The 20,335-nt window shown below is 54.3% G+C and overlaps 1 protein-coding gene across 1 annotated transcript; it reads right to left on the reverse strand.

Moving 5' to 3' along the window:
• Nucleotides 1–10,942: 10,942 nt before the first annotated feature.
• On the reverse strand, nucleotides 10,943–19,868 carry CDH16 (cadherin 16). The gene is made up of 17 exons (XM_042920285.1): nucleotides 19,580–19,868; nucleotides 19,232–19,315; nucleotides 18,439–18,594; nucleotides 18,230–18,368; nucleotides 17,715–17,873; nucleotides 16,757–16,953; nucleotides 16,005–16,127; nucleotides 15,641–15,791; nucleotides 15,197–15,424; nucleotides 15,041–15,117; nucleotides 14,778–14,966; nucleotides 14,435–14,676; nucleotides 13,756–13,889; nucleotides 12,788–13,030; nucleotides 12,532–12,639; nucleotides 12,105–12,221; nucleotides 10,943–11,270 (listed from the first exon to the last, which is right to left on the reverse strand). Exons 1-17 carry the CDS (start codon nucleotides 19,622–19,624, stop codon nucleotides 11,173–11,175), a joined length of 2,490 nt encoding a protein of 829 aa, XP_042776219.1. The 5' UTR covers nucleotides 19,625–19,868; the 3' UTR covers nucleotides 10,943–11,172.
• Between the last annotated feature and the right edge of the window lie 467 nt (nucleotides 19,869–20,335).

The raw sequence follows: 20,335 nt of genomic DNA on the forward strand, positions 1-20,335 counted from the left end.
CTCTGTGGACTGCCCCTCACTTCTGAACCCTTCCCACCTCCTCTTCCTGCTTCCTGCAGCCCCCCCAGCAGCTCGGGGGTCTACTTTCTCTTGCCCAGCCCCAAGAATGGTCCAAACCACCTTTACCCTCCCACCCGCACACAGCAGTTGCCCCTCCAGTCAACTCCACCCAGCACAAGGCAGCCAGAGTGATGTGGGTCAGACCCAAATATTATGTATCACTCATCTGCTCCATACCTTCCAGGCTATCCCTCACCCTTGGGAGAAAGCTCAGCATCTTCCCCCCCTGCCTCCTCGGACTCCTCCCCAGGTGTGCAGATACCATAGTCATGCAGGGAGAAAGGAGAGAAGAGAAAGAGGTCTTTCCTCCATAACCTGAAGTCACGTCTTCCAAGAGTCAGGCTGCTCCCTGGTCACTCCTGGCAGGGAGCCTGGAACCCTCCACCTCTTGCTCCTTGTGGCAGTTTTAAGGATGACCACAGATTCTTTGCTGCTCCTTCCACCGAGCTTTAGGGTCTAATTCTCCTCCTCTTGAATCTGGGCTGAATTTAGCAACTGTGACCCTGGGGATGGACATTAGTGTGCAGCAGTCTTGATAATTGGTAAGTCTGAGAGATGGTTGTGATGGTTAATTATATGTGCTAACCTGACTGGGCTAAGGGATGCCTAGAAAACTGGTAAAATATTATTTCTGAGTATGCCGTGAGGATGTTTTCAGAAGAGATTAAATCAGTAGACTGAGTAAAGGAGTGGGTGGGCATCAGACAGTCCACCCAGGGCTGGAATGGAGCAAAAAGGACAGAAACATGCTGTCCATTGAGCTGGGACATCCATCTTCTGCCCTTAGACATCTGGTGCTCCCCGTTCTCGGGTCTGTGGACTCTGACTGGGACTTACACCATTGGCTCCTCTCGTTCTTAGGCCTTCAGCTTTGGACTGGAACCACGCCACTGGCTTTCTTGGGTCTCCAGCTTGCAGAGAGCAGAGCGTTGGACTTCTCAGCCTCCATAACCACATGAACCAGTCCCTCACAGTAAATCTGGCAACCCTATGAAGCAAGTATTTTTTTTAATGTTTATTCATTTTTGAGAGAGACAGACACAGAGACAGAGCATGAGCAGGGGAAGGGGAGAGAGAGAGAGGGAGACACAGAACTCAAAGGAGGCTCCAGGCTCTGTGCTGTCAGCACAGAGCCCAACGGGGGGCTTGAACTCACTAACTGTGAGATCACGATCCAAGCTGAAGCTGGACGCTTAACTGACTAAGCCACCCAGATGCCCCGAAGCAAATATTATGAGCCCATTTTACAGATGGTGAAACTGAGCCTGGAAAAGAAAAACGATATGCTCAAGGTCACAAAACTAGTAAATGTGGAGCTGAGTTTCGAGCCCTGGTATCTGACTTCAAAACTACCTCTTAGCTTTCATGTGATTGTCTAAGCAATCACGCAATTCTGTTGAATACCTAGTCATCTGATAAAAAACAAACAAACAAAACAAAACCAAAAAACCAAACAAAAATATGCTCTACCCATTTCCTTAAAGCCTGGCAGGAAGGAGTGAGCTGTTGGTCCGTGGAAGCATTCTAGCAGAAGCCAGAGGAGTATTTGGCAAGATGTGGATTGGATGGACTGTGGGGAATCCCATCCTGAGGCTGGACCCTCTGCTTCTGCCTGGAGTGGGGCTGTGTGCATGCAACACAAGACGGCCTCTGCGTATGGCCTTTACTTGTATCCCTGGTCAGCCTGGCCTGTGGGGGTTGGGAGGGCAAGAGCAGGTGGAAGCGGGGGGTGGGGCGGGAGGGAAGGGGTTGCTTGTCTCGAGCAGGCAGGAGGGACTAGCAGATCACAGCCTGCCTTGCTTTCCTGTCCTGGTGGCCCTGGACTGGTCTCTGCCCCCCGCCCCCCCTCCCTGCCCTGGGCTTGGAACCTCTGGCTTGGGGGAGAGCCCAGAACTATTCACCCACACTGTGAAGCCTGCTCTCCTGCCCAGCACCTGTCAGAATTTATCAGAGAGAGAAAGAGAGGGAGAGGGTCAGCCAACTGCATAAGGGGGGTTGAACAAAAATGGCCATGGCACTGGTGTTGGTTAAGAAAGAGAAACTGAATACTGCTGACATGTCCTTCTTCAATATACTGGACAAAGACATTCTGGTGCATCCATCTGGTGGACTTTAAGTGACAGTTTAAAAAGCAATCTTTATTATTAGACAGGAAATTGCTAAATGTAAATACTGTAAGTGGGGGTGGGATGGGAAATCACATTATGAAACAGAATGTACAGTGTGACCCCAAGTGAAAATCCTTTCCCCCAGCCCTCACACATGCTCCCTCCACCAGCTCCCTCGTGACTTAGCCCACGGGCCAGGGGCTGGAGGAGGGGAGTATGACTATATTGGGAAGGGGATGAGATCACCGAGAGGCTGGCTGATTTAGAACCGGGTAACTTTTTCCACCCATGTGGCTCTCAGAGGTTTCTGCACTGGCTCATAAACCTTGGTGCCAGCCTGCAGGGTGGAGGGGAACCATGTTCCCCTCCACAGGGGGTGAAGAAGGTGGCTGCAGCTGGAGAGGGCACAGGTGCTGGGCTAAAGTTGAAATAAAATGACAGAGTAGGTCTGGGAGTACCCAGGGCCCTGGGGGGACCTTCCAAGAGCTTTGCTCCCAGCAGATCTGAGTGTTCCAATGACTCCCTGGAGAACTTTGTGGGCAGAATGTGCATTTTGTGGGTGCAGGAATATCCCAGAGGTGGCCACCTTGTGGCAAGCTGAGCTGGGTTCCCCTGGGCCCAGCTGTAACACCCTGTTATGTTTTGAGATTCCTATTCGGCAGCCTGGCCCCCTTGCTGAGAGGACTCCCCACCCCCCTCATCCCACCCACACCCCCCACACCCCCCTCATTCTCCCACCTCCCTACTCCCCACCCACACACCTGGTTCCTGGCCAAACCCTGGGAAAACCCTGGTGGGAGTACCTGTGAAGGAAGAGGCCTGGGCTAGGAAAGCAACTGGTTCCAATTTCAGCTCAGCAACTAACTGAGTCAAGTTCAACTACCGCCCTTGACCTCAGTGCCCATCAGACTCCCTCAAACCTGTGCTCCAGCCTCACAGAAATGTCACAGTATGCCACAGCATGTCCCAGTCCTCTGAGATTTTGCCCAGGCAGTTGTCCCAGCCTGGCTACCCTTCCCTACTCCAGCTTCATTTGTCAGCTCCCACGCCCTGAGCTGGGTCAGGCGCCATCTCTCCCTAAGTCAGCGTCCATCACACTGGCTGGTCCATGTCCATCGAGGCTGACCCTGAGGGCAGGGGCTGGCTCCAGGGAAAATGCTAGGACATGTGGATGAGGGAAGGGGAGGGCCCCTGGAAGGCTTGAGGAGTCAGGGGAGGACCAACTGTGAACCCAGTACTGTCCTGTGCTGGGGCCTCGAGCAGGACCTTGGGAGCCTCAGACCCCTCACACTGCACAGCAAACAGTAAAAGAACATTGTTTGAGGTACCCTGACCTGGACTTTGTAGGCGAGGAGCAGGAGCTGGACAGAACCGGAATGAACCAGACCGTCCCCTCCTTAGCCTGAGCCCTGGGCAGCAGGGCTGGGAATGGAATTCTCCAGTTGGATGGAGTTTTTCCTGGAAAATCCCCACAAGCCCTTCCAGAAACGTGCTTTTGTGCCTGACTCTGACTCCTTCAGAATGGTGGGTAAGAGGCCTTTTGGCAGCTGGGGTATGCAGACAAGCCCCTTGTCTTCTCTGGACCCCGAGGCTTGCACTCTGGGACAGCAGAAATGGAGGTTCACACATATATTGATCACATCTGTCAGCTTCACAGAGTTCTCTCAACTACCCTGAGAGGCAAGGATTAAGATCCCTATCATTTGAGCAGGAAGCTGATGCTTGGAGATGCCAAGTGGCTTGCCCAAAGTCACACAGCTGAGTCAGGAATCAAGTGAAGCCCACCTATCAAGGGTTGGCCTGAGGATGGCTCCAGTTCCCACATCCTGTTCAGGATTCCTGAAAGGGCAGGGTGAACCTGCAGGCCAAGGATGTCACTTCCAGCTCAGTCCACTTGACCAAGCCTGGCCTGGCTCTGTGCCTGCCACTCTCAGAATAACCCTGGTGGTTCTGGGCATGGATTGCTGGCCATCACCTGGGACCTATTTCTGTCCTTCGGGTAACAAGGAAGTCTCACCTTGTGCAGTAACCGCTGGGAGCAAGGGTGGAACATGTGACCCCCCCAACCCTAGCTGACCTTGCTGCCCTGCTGGGAAATGACACCAGAAGGGAAGGGGGAAACCTGGCTCAGCCACTCTCCCTGTGTCTCCCTTCCCAGCCACTTCCCAGAATCTGGCTTTCTACCCCATCCCTTCTCCCCCTCTTCTTGGCAAACCCCATTCTCATGCCCCGCCCCTGCCCTGCCACCACACACTATGACCAGGAAGCCAAGAGTATCTTCATTTCTCCTCGTGACCCATTGCCAAACCTTATGCACCTGAACAGCCAGAAAATTCCTCCTCACATCTAACTATGGAAACAAGCTCATTTCTGTAGGTTTAATCCAGAGGGTTCTAGAATCCAGGTGCAGGAGCCATATGGGGATCCATCATTTAGAACTTGACTTTCAAAATCTGGAGCCCTGAAATCCTATGGGGCAGGGATTGATGGTATTGGAGATGACATAAGCTATACCCCAGACATTCAGAAAGGTCGAGTGCAATCTCAGGGATCCGGGATGCATAGCCGGTACCCCAGTAGAGTCGGAGGAGCTCCTTTCTGCTGCAACCAGGTGTGTGTGTGGCCAGGGCGGGGTGAGTATTGTTACCTGAACTCAGCAACATAAGATAAATGCATTAAAAAAAAAAAAAAAAAAAAAAAGACCAGAAGGAAACCAGATAAAAATGTTACTGTAACAACAAAAACAAGAATGACTGTAGCTGTCATGACACTAATAAATAATAGTAGCTATTGCCATTTTTTGAGGGCCAGTGATGTGCCAGCCCCTGCACTAAGTAAGGGCTTTGCTTGTATTATCTCAGTTAATCCCCACAATGTGCTTTTCTCTTCGCAGTGGTAGCCAGCGGCCTGTGGGTGAGCTCTGTAAATGAGGTTGGTTTTTGCCTGGTCTGCAGCTTCCCTGGAGGCAGACGGACAAGCCCTCAGCCCAATACACAGGGGACGCTGTGCTCTCCTGACAGGCAGTGCTGAGTGTCAGAGGGTGTGGCTAGCCCCCTAGGGGATGCCTTCCAGGAGCCAGCCAGGCCCACAGAGCTGACTTCGGGCCCCCACTTGGCCCTACTCCTGTAGGCGTTGGGGCTTGAAATAGTGGCCGTTTGAGAGCTGACAATCAAAGGGCAGCTAAAAAAAGTCCCCTCAGTCTGGGCTCTGTCGCACACGGCTCTTAAGGCCTATTTTGGGGGAGAGGGTGACGACGTGCCAATGGAAAATCCATGAGGCGGGAGTCTCCAAGGTGAGGGACCTATGCACCTCCCTCTCCCCATCCTGGTGGCCCACTAGAGCATACGTGCGTGCACACGTGCACACACACACACATTTGCTGCCCTTAGCCTGGATTCCTAACAACTGGACTTTGTCATTCTTACAACATCCCAGAAAAGGGATGAGGAAACCGAATCTCAGAGAGGGGAAGCAGCTTGCACAAGGTCACACAGCCTAGAATTGGGCAGGACACAGTACTCACAGTATTGTGCTCACAGGACTGTGCTCTTCTCATAGAGGCAGCCTCCACCTACAGCCTCACCAGGGAAACCAATACATTGTCTTCAGGGGCATCAGAGGCTTCAAGGTTGTGTCTTATGGTTGGGACTGGGTAAGAAGCTGAGGACGACCTGTGGGTCTTGATGACCACATGGGAGGAAGTCCCACTGGAAGTCCCAGTTCTGATGGGACTCGCCTGGCTGTCAGAGAGGCAGCTGGTGCGGGGCCCTGTCCCAAATGAGCCCATCCCCCGAAACGTATTCATGTGACCATCCCAATGCCCCCCTGCCCAGGCCCCCAAATCCTGACAGTCCCTGCCAAGTTTCCAGAGAATGTGTCAGATAAGGGGCTGGTGCTCATGACTCCCTCCCACCCAGCCACTATCTCTGACCCTGTGGCCACCACTAAGTAGGTAAGAATAGCAACTGAGACTGGGCATGCACACAGGGACAGCACAGCAACGTCTTCAGGGAGGTACCAGGCCCCCAGTCCTATCAGTTCTGGCCCCATCCAGCTCCTGCATCGTCCTGGGCCTGAAGTCCCACAACATCTTATGAGACAGCATCAGACCTTGTCCTCTGTCTCTGCTGCCTCAGTGGATGCAATCTGGAAGGCAGCACGCCACCTTGTGGATGCCTGCCCTGAACCCTGCCCTCCACTGAGGAGCTGTGTGACCTAGAGCTGGACACTTGTCCCTCTCTGGGTCCATAAGCAGGAGAAGGCGGCATAGCAGCACCCCTGGAACATGGGAAACATCCAGCAAGGCCTCTCCAGGGGCTATGGCTCCTCATTGTCCTGGTAACCACAGGCTGGCCATCAAATACCCCCATGAACTTTGACCCTTTGACTTCCTGATGAGCGGGGATGTGGATGGGGTAAAGTTGTGGGAGTGCCTGGGATATGATCACAAGGTGGGGGGGGGGCATGTTGTGACTGAGTCCCGTCTCTGAGTCTCCCTGTGACACTCCTGTGGGTGTGCTCCACTGTGTAGCATGAGTGTGCGAGGGTGGCTGCATCACTCAGAGAGAAGAGGCTGTTGTCATAGAACCCAGGGTGAGCGTCACCGTGACATCCAGAGTGGTGAGATGTAGGGAGTTTTGTGTCCAAGTTCCTGAGTCACTGTGACACCTGGGGGTAATCAGCCCTCCCCCACCCCCAACCACCATCATGTCAGTGGCCCCTACATCTCCCACAGCCTGACTCACTGCATAGCTCAGACCTGGACCCAGGCCCTCCCCCAGCCTCCTCACCTCTGCTCCCAGCCTCTTTCCCCTCCTCATCTTCCCCTCAACACTAGCCCTGCCAGGTAGGCCCCCACAACCCTAGAAACCCTTTGGGCCCTCCCACATCTCTTAGGTCATCTCATTAGAAACATGCTATTCCGGGGCGCCTGGGTGGGTCAGTTGGTTGAGCGTCTGACTTCAGATCAGGTCATGATCTCACAGTTCGTGAGTTCGAGCCCCGCGTCGGGCTCTGTGTGGACAGCTCGGAGCCTGGAGCCTGCTTCGGATTCTATGTATCCCTTCTCTCTCTGCCCCTCCCCAGCTTGCACTCTGTCTCTCCCTCTCTCAAAAATAAATAAACATTAAAATTTTTTTTTTTTTTTTTTTTAAAGAAGAAGAAACATGCTATCCGCAGCAGCAGGACCTCTGGAAATGAAATCAGAGGAAGAACTGCCCTGGGGTGCAAGCTAGAGTCCTGGGGTGGGTACAGGTAGGTGTGGGTGGGGTGGGAGTCTCAGAGGTCCCCACACTCTTTTTTTGTGAGTGAGGGCCAGACCAGTCTCTGGGCCTCTCCCTTCAAGAGCCTTAATCTCTGGGGCTGGAAAAAGTTTAAAAATATCCTCATGTTTACATTCTTTCCAAGCCCGCCTCCCAATCCTCAGTGCTGGGTCCCTTTGATCTGGCCCTGTGCCTCTGGAAGGGGCCTGGGAGAGGGGGAGAATGAGTTCCCCACCGGGGCAGGCCCTGTGACTCCCTGAAGCTCTAGACCAGTCTGAACCCTATAAGACCTCTCAAAATCCCCTAGAGACAGCTTTAGAGCTGGCAGGGAGCCAACGGCTGAAGGGGGGTGTCTTGCCCAGGGTCACCCAGCAGGGCCGTGTTGGGGCTAGAGTTGGGGCTCCCCTTCATATTCCCTTCCTTTTTTTCTTTTTTTAATGTTTATTTTGTTTTTGAGAGAGAGAGAGAGAATAAGGGAGGGAGGGACAGAGAGAGAGTGAGACACAGAATCCGAAGTAGGCTCCAAGCTGTCAGCACAGAGCCCTACATGGGCTCGAACCCACGAACCATGAGATCAGAACCTGAGCTGAAGTCAGACACTTAACCGACTGAGCCACCCAGGTGCCCCTCATATTCCCTTCCTAAACCTTGGCCCTCATAGGGCCCCTGGGGAATGTGAGAGTACATGGCTGTAGGCATCTGTGGTAGGTACCCCACCCCCACAGTCTGTGGGCCAAGGAAAGCCACATGTACTGAACTCCTGCTGTGTGCCCAGCACTGTGTTAAACACATTTTCTGGTGATTATCTCATGTTGTCCTCTCAACAACTCCATTTTCGTGAAGCCCGTCTTATTAACAAAGAAACCAAGACTCAGAGAGATGAAGCGACTCATCTGGGAACACACAGCAAAGATGGGGCAGAGCCTGGATCATATGTTCGACCCATACTGAGCCACAGGTTTTCCCTCACCTTGTCTTAGCAGCTAGGCCCTGCCTGCAGAATGAGGCCCACCTTCCTAGTGTAATCTCTACTGACACTCACTGACCCATGGCCAAGCCCACAGACCAGTGCCAGCTCTCTGTTTCTCTCCCTCTGTGACCCAAGAGAAGCCACGCCCCCTCTCTGACACTTGCTTTCCTCTAAGCAAGGAAATAGGCTGGGGATCATGGAGAGGCTTATGTCCCCAGATTCTAGGGGAAACAGAGCCTGCATCCCTAGGGATTATGGACCTTACGGTCAGCCTGGAAGCCAAAGACAAAATCCCTCAAACTGGGGCAGGTGCCTTAATTCACCTCGGTGTCCTGTCATTCACTCTTCCCTTGTTGGTACCCCACCAACCCGCTTACCAACCCATCCACCCATTTACCCATCTACAATCCGCTGACCTACTCACCCATTCACTCCGCCAATCATCCGCCCGCCCACCTATCCACCTATCTGTCCATCCAGAATGAAGGACCTGAGAGCAGGGTGATTCCAGGGTTCCAGCTCAGGTGCTGCATCCCACTGGCTGGATGAATTTGGGAAGGTTTCTTTACCTTTTTGTGATTCACTTTCTCAACTTTACAAAAAGGAACTGGCCCAGATGATCTCTAATGCCCTTCTCAGGGATTTCGTGGGAGCAGAGGCCCGCTGAAGGCTGTGGACACTTCAGGAGAGGTAACTCGAACCTCTGCCAGATAGTCCTACCTTGCACTCTGCTTCCGAGACTCTCAGCTGCAGCCCTGAACCTCTCTGACCTTCAAGAAACTCCACTAGCATGGGACGCCTGGGTGGCTCAGTCTGTTAAGCATCTGACTTCATCTAAGGTCACGATCTCACAGTTTGTAGTTTGAGCCCCATGTTGGGCTCTGTGCTGACAGCTCAGAGCCTAGAGCCTGCTTTGGATTCTGTGTTTCCCTCTCTCTCTGCCCTTTTCCTTCTTGCACTGTGTCTCTTTCAAAAATAAATAAATAAATAAATAAATAAACAAACAAACAAACATTTTTTAAAAAAAGAAGCTCCACTGGCAAATGGGGCCGACAATCCTGCCCTTTCAGGTTGGTGGGAAGATAAGATGCCACCTTCAAAGAGCTTTGCACCTTGGAGACTTCTAAGTGGGTGCAGGAGGAGTAGAGGATCCTGGGAGAGGAGCAGGAAGCTCTGCTTGGACCGAGTTGGCAGAGCCTCATGTTGGGGAGTGTGTGTGTGTGTGTGTGTGTGTGTGTGTGTGTGTGTATGTGTGCACGCCCCGGGCGGAGAATGGCTGGGACCAGCCTCAGAGTTCATCCCTGGGCTGGGGATCCTCCCTGAGTCAGGCTCTAGAGGCCAGCCAGGATGCCCATCCCATCTCTCTTGGCTGCTCTTGGCCCCCATCCCACAGAATCTGCCAGGAGTGGAGAGATTATCTCCTAAAAATAGGGACTGGGCCTCACAGAGGTTGTTTTTCTCCCTTCCCCGTGATTTACCATCATCAGCTAAGGGTGCCTGGGACAGCAAGTCCCACCCTAGTTCCCCAGAGACTGTTGGGATGGGTGTATAGGAGATCAGCATGTGTCTGGGGCCAGTCAAGGGTCAGGGATTGGAGGTCAGCCTCAGCAGGGCACCAGGGCCAAGGCTTAATCTTGGGCAAGGGGAAAGGGTTCATTTGGGGCAGGGGGAACTCCAGGGTGAGCCATGGGGGTTCCTATCCACCCCAGTGCTGCCCCTTCTCTGACTTTCTGCAGAGCCCCTCATGTACTCACCAGCTTGTATATGAAATCCAAAGGTGCTCTGGGGCCTGCACGGGGGCAGAGGGACCCATTCCCAAGCTTACCTCTCTTGTTCCAGCCACATTAGGCCCTCATGATTTCTTTTCAGCCCTATTTAGGCCCCACTTAAGACTGTGGGACCTCTGTCCACTCATGTGTAGGTGACTCACACAGATACAGGAGTGTGCTCACACAGGAGCATAGGACATGGACTCACCGATGCCCTCCCCTAGCAAATATGATGTCCCAGAAAACACAGAATACACTTTCAAGGACATCCTCCTCAACCGTCACCTAGTCAGAGTTGACCCAGCAAGGGGCTGCAGCCATGGTCTCCAAATGCCCATAGAAATAACCCACCTTGGGGTGTCTGGGTGGCTCAGTCAGTTAAGCATCTGACTCTTGATTTCAGCTCAGGTCATGATCTCATGGTTCGTGGGTTCGAGGCCCCCACGGGGGTCTGTGCTGACAGCATGGCGTCTGCTTGGGATTCTCCCTCTCTCTGCCCCGCCCCCATGCACATGTGCATCACCCCCAAATAAATATTTTTAAAAAAGAAATGACCCACTTTGCTCCAACCTCAAGTTTTCACCAAAAACCAATATGATGTCCCCATGTTTCTCCTCAAAGGGGACCCCAGGCTTGTCCCTCAAGCCCCTAGACCCTTTCTGTGCAGCAGGAGATGGGAAAGGACTCAAGGTGCATGGGTACCTTGGACATGGGTAATGCACACACGCACATGACAGACACAGGCACAGCAGCCCCTTAGAACACATGCCCTGCTCTCTGAGGCTTTATTATTGGACAAATGTGCCACCATTTGGAGCACTCCCATGGGCAGCCCATAAAGTCAGTGGTCAGGCTCTACAGACTTGTGTGGTGATGTTGCCTCCACTCTAGGGCGGTGAAGGGGCTTTTACACTGTCCTAGCCCCCGGTGATCAGCAGTCCTGGGCCCCTCCCAGTGGACTCAGATGGAAAGGTCAAGTTCCCAACTGGGTCTGGCTGGACCATTCAAACCACCGCCTTCAGGGGCACGCTGTCCACTGGCTGATCTAGGTCCTTCTTCCTTGCCAGGCTCAAGTGAGTGAAGATGAGGATAAGGAAGATGCCTGAAGGGCCCAAGAGGGATGGATCAGCTCTCAGAAGGGGCCATGGGACTTGTCCACCACCAAAAACTGCCTGCTTTGGTATTGGTTTAATAAGGAAGCAAGGTTTCCTAGACAGCATCCCCAAGTCTAGACTGGGTTTGGCTGTCGTCCTGGTGCCAGAAGAAGCCTGACTGCTTGGCCTGCAGCTGCCCCAGAACACCCCCACCTCCAAAGTCCCCTCCTCTGGGGAACAGTTTGGGTGGGAGTCATACGGGAGCCAGTGAGTTGTTCCCATGGATCTCTGAGAGATAGGCACATGGTCCTTTGTGGTAGAATTGACCAAAAAAAAAAAAAAAAAAAAAAAAAAAAAACCCAAAACCAAAAAACAACAACAACAAAAACAGCCAGGAAAAAAATCTATAGGGATAAAAAAAAATTCAAGGGGATAGAGAGGGAGGCTTGGACTAAAGGGAATAGGCTGGAAAGACCTGGGCTCTGTCTGTCATATTCTGGCTGTGTAACCTCTGACTAGTCACTTAACCTCTCTGAGCCTCAGTGACCTCAAATGGAAAATAGGGAGATGCCAGGATCTACCTCACAGGGTTGTGGGGAGAATTCAGTGTGACAATCCTATATTTCACAGCCAATGTATAATAATATAATAGTAAATGCTGTTATCAGCGATGACGGTGATGATGACTGTGATGGCAGGAAACAGGAGCATAATGACTAGGACAGTTGTGGGGTTCCCTCTCCAGTCCTGGGGGGCATCAGGGGACAGGGCGCTGTGCATCTGGAGGCCGTGACTCCAACCATCCATCACCCTCCCCCACTCAAGAGCTCAGCATCCATTACCTATCGCCATCAAGGTGCCCACGAGGATGCCCATGGCTGACAGCTTCGTGGGCATGCCCTTCATGCGGCCCACCTTTCGCATGCACTGTCCCTCTACGTTGCAGCGACACACGATCACTAGGGGACAGGGGGCAGGGGATGAAGGTAAAGGCGGTGGGGGAGGGTTCTCCAGCTGCTCAGCAGCCCCAGTGCAGCCGGCTAATACACATTTTTGTGCACACAAACGTATTTGTGTTGGGGGCGGGGGGAGTACACTCCTCTATGTGTGTGTCTGTGTGCACGAGCTTCCGTGCACCTGACCACAGATGTGCAGGCATGCACAGGTATTTGCGGTCCGTGTGAACCAACATTCATGTGTTCCCAGCCCCTCCCCCTGCATCAAAATGGTTCCCTCAGGAACTGCAGGCGCACGGAGCCCTGGCCTTACCTCGGATCAGGAGCTGCCACATCCGGGCATTGTGGCTGACAACTATGGGTACTACATGCTCACGTGGCTCCACCCAATGCAGGGCCAGAGTGAGGTAGGCATGGGAACCTGTTGGGACCACAAGCAGTGACCAGAGTCACTAGCCTGAATAGGCCCTAAGCCCAGCCCCACCCTCACAGTGGAAGGGCATCTCACTTCCAAGTGCCACACCACTTCCTGCCTTAGCCACAGTCTCCCCCACTGCCCCACCACACACCGTTGAGAGCCTGGAGGTGCCAATCCCGCTGCACTGTCGGGTTGGGACCAAGGGCAAAGCTGTAGGGACCATGTCCACCAGCCATATCAGGGTCCTCGCTGGGTCCACTGATAACCACACCATGGTCCTGGCGGGGTGTGCAGAGGTGTCGGGTGGGCACGTGGTTCAGAGTTGGGGCCCGGGAAGAAGGGGCCTTCAGAAAGTGGATCACGAGGGTTGCAGAGGCGCTCAGTGTCGGCTCATCTGCAGAGGAGGCAGTGCTGAGCCAGCCCCAGGCCCATGGATCTCACCCTGCTGAGTCTTGGCCTCACCTGCCCTACTCTACCCCTCCTGTCCATCCCCATCAGCATCCCCACGCCTGTCTCCTCCTCACAGTGCACCTTGCCCCCTTCACTATCCAAACAGCTGTCAGACCTTCCTGTGCTTTTCTGGATGCCAGGCATCCCCTCACCTCCTCCCAAGCCCCCAACCACCAGTTTCATGGCCCAACCGTGTGGAGATGCCCTGACTGTAGGGGAGTTCAGCTCTGTTGGGCCTGTCATATAGGACAGTCCAGCCCAGACCCGAGACCTGCTGCCCTAACATACCCGCCCCTGGGCCAGCTTTTCATCCTGTCAAAGTGGCATTCAGAGTTCTGGCTCACCTGCCATAGACACAGCCCCTGGCACTCCTTCCGCTTGCACAGGCCTCCAGCCTCTGCTCCTAACCTATATCTGAAGCCAACACCTGAGAGGCCCTCTAGGGCTAAGGGGCAGTGTTGGAGGACTGTAAGTATCTGAGGGAGGAGGGTGGTCTGAGAGGGCAGGCATCTCAGAGACTGACATTGGCCCCACCCCTCACTCCTCTTTCCTGCCTGGGCAGAGTAGATGCCAGTAAGGAGCCTGGGAAGAAAGCTCAGTCCTGCCCATCTATCTCTCTGCCTGAGGCTTACTCTCCCTCCCAGAGGCCCCACCACTGCCTGGCTGTACCTTCATACTGGGCCTCCACCAGCACTGTGTACATGTCCCCAGGCTGGGCGCCTTGTAGGGGCCGCGCGGTGTGCACCTCCCCAGAGACCTCCTTGATGCAGAGCCAGCCCTCTGAGTCATTGACCAGGGAGAACCTAAGGCCCAGAGAAGATGGGGGGCAGGGAGGCACTGAAACCATATATGGGGTCTTACTCAGGGACCCCCAGGGCCATGTGACCTGCTCAAGTTCCACATCATCTCTGTGACTCACTGGGCAGCAGTGCCCAGGGTGCTGAGTCTCCCTCCCCATCTTCAGGGGCTTGTTGAGGGACAAGGCTTAAATCATGGATACTGTGGGCGTTACTATCAGAACCTGGGGGGCCTGACTCAACACCACTAGTCCTGGGTCACCCCACAAAGGGACAGGATGGGGCCAGGGAACATCCTCATCTGTGCTGCGGTCTGGGTGGGGCATGGGGGAGGGCCCAGTCCAAGACAGCATGGGGAGGTGTCCTCTGAGCACCTAACACTCCTCTCCATGGCCTGTCCAGCTCATCCAGCTCTGACCCAACCTCAGGAGTCACAACCTTGGCATTAGCCATGGTTTGAGAAATATTCCAGGCCACAGATAATGTGAGTCCCCTCTGGCCCTGGGGGTCATCCCCTGGGAGCAGGGGAGGTCCAGCCCAGTAAGGCTCACCTGAGGGGACTGCTCATGGGGTCTGAGGGTTGGATGGTCAGCAGGAGGGAGCCAGCTGGGGTGCTGACTGGAACACTGGCCTCGTAGCTCTCCTGGTCCAACTTGGGGGGTGGCACCACCCTTTCCACAAGAATCGTCACTGTGGCTGTGGCTCCAGGGCCTGGGCCTGGCCCTACCAACTCTGCCACGCTCCGAACCACTACCACCAACTTGTGGCTTGAAGCTGCCTCATAGCTGAGGTTCTAGAACCAATGCAGCTGGGTCACTATTTGGGCCAGGGCATGGCACACTTGTGCATGCATATGAGTATACGCGTAACCCTTCCCACCCCCCAGCCCCTTACCTTGAGGAGTCGAAGTTGGACATGACTGGAGTCTGGTTCCCAATCCAGGCCGAAGGTCCCCTCCACGTCCTCCACCTCAATGGCAAAGTCCATGAGGCGGAAGGCAGGCTCAAGGTCAGCATCAGTGGCCGTGAGTGTGGCCACCAGAGTCCCAGGCTCTGCATCCTCAGGGAGGCTTATAGGCTCAATCTGGAGAGATTGTGGAGGGGCCGTGAGCCCCTCATCAGTGCCTTCCCAAGGTCTTCTCCCCTGTTCCTGCTTACCTGGGAATTGGTGAACTCGGGGGCATGGTCATTGATGTCTGTGATTGTGACAGTGACCTCACATGTGCTGCTGAGGCCTGAGGCAGGAGAGGACATGTTGGAGAGACCAGGATAGAAACAGAGGGAAAGAACCTGGGTCACCATCAGGGCACTTACCACCCTCTGCTCCTCCTAGGTCAGCAGCCATCACCTGAAGCAAGATGCTCTGGCCAGCCTGGAGGGCAGCGTCCCCAACTGTCACACTGCCTGAGGTGGAGTCCAGTTTGAAGGCTCTTCCCTCTGCTCCCTCCTCAGGCTCAGAGCTCAGCAGCCGATACACAATGTAGGAATTTGGGGAACCGGGGGCATCCAGGTCCTCTGCCAACATCCTAGTCACCTCAGTGCCTGTAAAGACAGTACCCACCTGGGTGGGACCACAGGCCAATCTGCAGGCCTCACTTTGCCCACTCCTCTTTTGGGCTGGACTGAACCTGAACTTGTGGAAGGGTAGGGACATTGATATAGGGGCCTGAGGCTGGTCCCATCCCAGAGAAGAGCAAGATGGGATGGTTCACAAGGACTTTAACCCTCCCGCATCCCCTGACAAGGCCCATAGCCCACCTGGAGGGCTGAGCTCAGGAATGCTGATTGGGGAACCGTGTAGGGGGCAGACAGGTGCATTGTCATTCTCATCCATCACTACCACACGCAGCTCCAGAGGTTCTGTGTAGTCCTCACCACGGGTATTCTGAGCCTGCACCTGGAGCAGGTACTGAGGTGGACAGTGGGGGTCTTCAGATGAAGGCCAAGGGCAGTTCCAGCCTGGCCTCAGTCTGGGTCCCTTCCAGCGGCCAGCTCCAGCTCTTCTGGGTGCTCTTCCACTGCCTCAGTGCCTGTGGGGGATGTGATACCCCCAGAAGCCAACTGGACAGTGACCAGGCACCCCTCAGCCTGCCCTCCTGGCTTCCCCCTCACCTCACCTCACCTCAGCCTGGGATTCTCGGTCCAGCTCCTTGGTCACGTAGAGTGTCCCCTCTGCATCCACATCAAAGGGTCCAGGGGGCTGGCTCTCCAGATGATAATGTACATCTCCCCCACTCCAGTGTACCTGGGAGGGGTCACAGAATAAGGGCACCCCAGGATGAGGGGCAGGCACAGCCCACATCAGCTCTTATGTCTCAACTGTGCCTGGGTAGGGAGCCTGGGCCCCTGCTCCTGTGTGACGTCAGGTAAGCTGCTATCCTCCCTGGAGTCCAGGTAGGGTCTTTTTGTTTGGGACACTCGTTGTTGTAGCAAGTCCAGCGTGGCCTTGCCCTGGTCCGAGCCCAGACCCTGCCCAAAATGCCTGAATGACCAGGTTGTTATTCTGTGCCCTCTCAGGCTGGGCCAGACCCGGGGCATTCCTCGAGAAGGTCTGAGACATTCCAAGCCCGGGTGACAATCCCCATGGCAGCAGAGGGTGGCAGCTGTTCTCCCTAAGGAACCTGGGGCAAGCTCAGGTCAGGGCCCAGAGCCACACTTGCCAGAGGATAGCAGGTGAGGGGCTGTGGGCCTGGTTCTGGGGCCTTGGATGCCCTACTCCATGATGGGAACTGATGGGGACGGTCGAGGGAAGAACATAGGTAGGAGGGGAGCAGGGGTCAAGCTGGGCCTCAGACCCACCCCCCAAATCTCGAGACTGAGGCCCAGATGTACCATCCATGGGGCTACTTCAGCCATTGACAGGCACTTACTCACCTGGGCAATGCGGTGTGGGTATGGAACTTTCAGATTCTCTGCCAGGTGGACAGGATCTAGGGGCACCCAGGTGTTCTCTACCACAGAGACATCTATGGTGGCTGTGGCCTGGTGGCCCGAAGCCTGGTCACCCATGTCCTTGACCTGTACCAATAGCTGGTAGGGCCCTTCCATATCCTGGTCTAGGCTGGTGCTTCCTAGAAGGGTCAGGATGGTCAGCTGAGCAGGAGTCCAGGACATCCTTCTCAGTGAGTTACCAAACACAAAGCCAAGCATATGGCAGGTGTCCAGGATACTTTCTTGGCCCAAGGGTAAGACTTTTAACACCATAGTGAGCACTCAAGCAGGACTTGAAAATTTGCAAAGCCATTTCCATATCTATCCACACAATGAATAGTTGATGGACTGGATGACTAGGATGGGGGTAGGGACACATGAGTGGTTGGGTAGTGATTAGATGACCAGTCAGATGCATGGATGGTTGACCAAATAAATGGATGGGAATTTGGGTGTGTGGATGGGTTAATCTGCATAGATGTTTGAATAGATGGACTACATGTGTAATGGTTGGGTGGTAGATGGGTGAATGGGTGACTGGCTGGGCAGATATATGGTTAGCTTTTCTTTCCCTATCATGTGCCTCTGGTCTGAATTCCCAGGTTCAGGTCTCCCTTACAATCTGTCCAAAGGTCTACCAGCAACATCCTGGCCTACAACCCCTCAGGTTTCTCCTAGCCTTGTCCCTTAGACTCAGGTGTCCAGGGTATAGGGCTGAGGTACTCCATTCACACCATTTTTTCTCTCCATGCACAAGGTTCAAGCCTTGTGCTTTGCTCTTCTCCACCCAGAATACTCTTTCTTCATCTCTAGCTCCAACCCATCCTACTGTTACGGCTCACATGCTGCCTTCCCCAGCTTTCTCTGACCTCTCTCCTCCTCACACCCAGCTCAGGCTCACCCTCAGGACTGAGGGCCAGAGCCCCCAGCCGAGGCTCCAGCTGGAACATGTCCGGGGAAGGCCGGGCTGGAGCCTGGTTCAGGATGTAGAATCGGAGATCTGAGTTGGCTGTGCCTGGCTCATCCTCGTCCAAAGCCTCAAGGAAGAGGAAGGGGATGCCTGGTGTGTGTGGAGAGGACAAACCATGAAAGGAGAAGGGGTTGGGGAGGGTTTCCCAAGCCTCCCCTATCTCTCCCTGGTACTTCCTTTCATATCCATCATCATATCAGGACTCTGGATGGGAGCCACAGCTTTTCACCCCACTTTTCAGGTGAACAGAGGCCAAGACTGGATGGGGCCAGAGGACTCTAAGGAGGGTGGGGGAAGAAGGTTGGGACAGAAATAGGAGGGGGGCACCTTGGATCCTGGCTGCCCTGTGCTTATGCTGGGTGTCTGGCCACCTCTTTACTCTCTCATCATTGCCCACATCATTGCCCACATGACCTTGTTGTTAGCCCGTTGCCCTGGGCACTCACCAGGCCTGGTGCCCTGGCTCAGCTGAACTCTGTAGATGGACTGAGAGAAGTGGGGCACCTGGTCATTCTCATCCTTCACATGCACAAGCACAGGCTGTGGGCCCCACAAGACATGTCCGTCCTCAGTCTCCAGGGTGACCTGGCAGGGAAGGATAGTCAGTGCCCCACCCTGCCTTCACTGTTCTCCCCTACATCTGGCCCAGCCATACCTGTAGCCGGTACTCCGCTTGCTCCTCGCGATCCAGGACCCTGGTCACCAGCAAGAAGCCAGACTCTGCATCCACAGCAAAGGGGCCCTCGGCTGTCATGTCCGGGTTTCGTGACAGCACCATCTTACCCTCAGTCTCCTCAGGGGGCAGTGGTAGCTGTTGGGGAGAACAGAGGTAAAGGCAGTGGGACCCAGGCCTGGGGGATGCCCCTCCACCCAATGACCCCATTATATATGTGGGGAGACTGAAGCTTAGAGAGGGCTAGCGCTTGCCTGAGGTCAAACAGCCATGAAGTCATAGGACTGAGATTCAAAGCCGGAGCTCTTTCCCCTGTACCTGATGCACCACAATACTCCCTGCCCTCCTTTCTAAACCTTGACACCCACCACCAATTGTTTATTTTTCTTTTTTTTTTAGAAATTTATTTTTATTTTTTTAAGAGAAAAGAGGGAGAGCAGGAGAGGTGCAGAGAGAGAGAAGAGACACAGAATCCGAAGCAGGCTCCAGACTCTGACCTGTCAGCACAGAGCCTGATGTGGGGCTTGAACTCGTGAACTGTGAGATCATGACCTGAGCCGAAGTCGGTCGCTCAACCAACTGAGCCACCCAGGCGCCCCAACCAATTATTTATTTTTCAACTTAAAACTCTACTTTCTTCTGGAATTGAAATTTTGTTACTCACTCACTATAGCACGTATTCTTGGGGAAGCAGGATTAAAAGAAAGAGATAAAATGCTGGAGGTAGGGGAAGCAGGACTTGGGGGTGGACAACCCACCCAGCTTTCAGGCTTACCTTGATCAGGTACAAAGGGAAATTTCCACCATAGTTTTCTGGGACTTCCACATACAGTTCTGCAGGCTGGGCCTCTGGGAGAACCTGGAGGAGGATTCTCACCTTGTCTCACAGGCAGCTGACAAGGAAGGGGAATTTCTGCCCCTTCCATAGGCCTGGCCATACCTTAACCCATCCACCCTCTGGTCTTTGACCTCCTGATCCCACAGCAGGCCTATAGCCAGCTCTGAACGCCCTCCCACAACTAGTCTCTTCCATGGTCAGTGCAACTAGTCCAGGTGGAGTGGGGGACAAGGGTGCCAACACCCAGGGCCAGGATCTGAAGGAGTCGAGCAGGGTCCAGCTCACCTGGGCAACAGAGAGGTAAAGCAGCCACAGCCAGGCAGGGACCATGGTCAGGATGGGCCTGAAGGACACGGCAGTGAGGGTACAGCCAGGATCAGTAGGCACGGGGTCCCTCCCATTACTCTCCTCCTAGAGAGTATCCCTCCTCTCATCGCCACTCAGCCCAAGCCATGGCTTCCTCAAGCCCCACGGGTGCAACTTCCCCTTCTTCAGCTGGACCTCCTGCTACCTGTCACTATGGGGTAGTCAGCCAGGTCTCCTCCTGTCTCCTATCCTTCTATACTCCCAGAGATGCCCCTCCCCATCCCACCCACTTGGACATTGCTCCCCACCCACTCCCATCCCTGTCCCCTGCCTCAGCCCATTCCACACAAATAGCTAGTGGGACCTCACGACAGACTGTCCTCCACTTTCTCCTCTTGGAGGGGCCTGTGGCTCCCCACTGCCTGCAGGGTAGCATCAAGCTCCTTGACCAGGCCCACCTAGGCCCCTAGGCCCAGCCATCCTGCCTCTTGGTTCTTGGCCCCACAAGGATCTCCATGGGAGTTTCACCTCCAGACCTTTGTCTCCTTCCCAACATAACCTCCCCAGCCTGTATGTAGATCCCAAAGTGCTAATTGCCCAGCAGCTCTGAATATCCCCAAAACTTGAATCTGGAAAGACCCTGAGGACTCTAAGTGTCACTTCCTGCAGTCACCTCATGTTGCAGGTAAAGCCTCAAAGGCAAGACCTGACCAAGGTCACAGAGGACTTGACCAC

This window comes from Panthera leo, chromosome E2 (genome assembly GCF_018350215.1).
Source record: "Panthera leo isolate Ple1 chromosome E2, P.leo_Ple1_pat1.1, whole genome shotgun sequence".
NCBI classification, from domain to species: Eukaryota; Metazoa; Chordata; class Mammalia; order Carnivora; family Felidae; genus Panthera; species Panthera leo.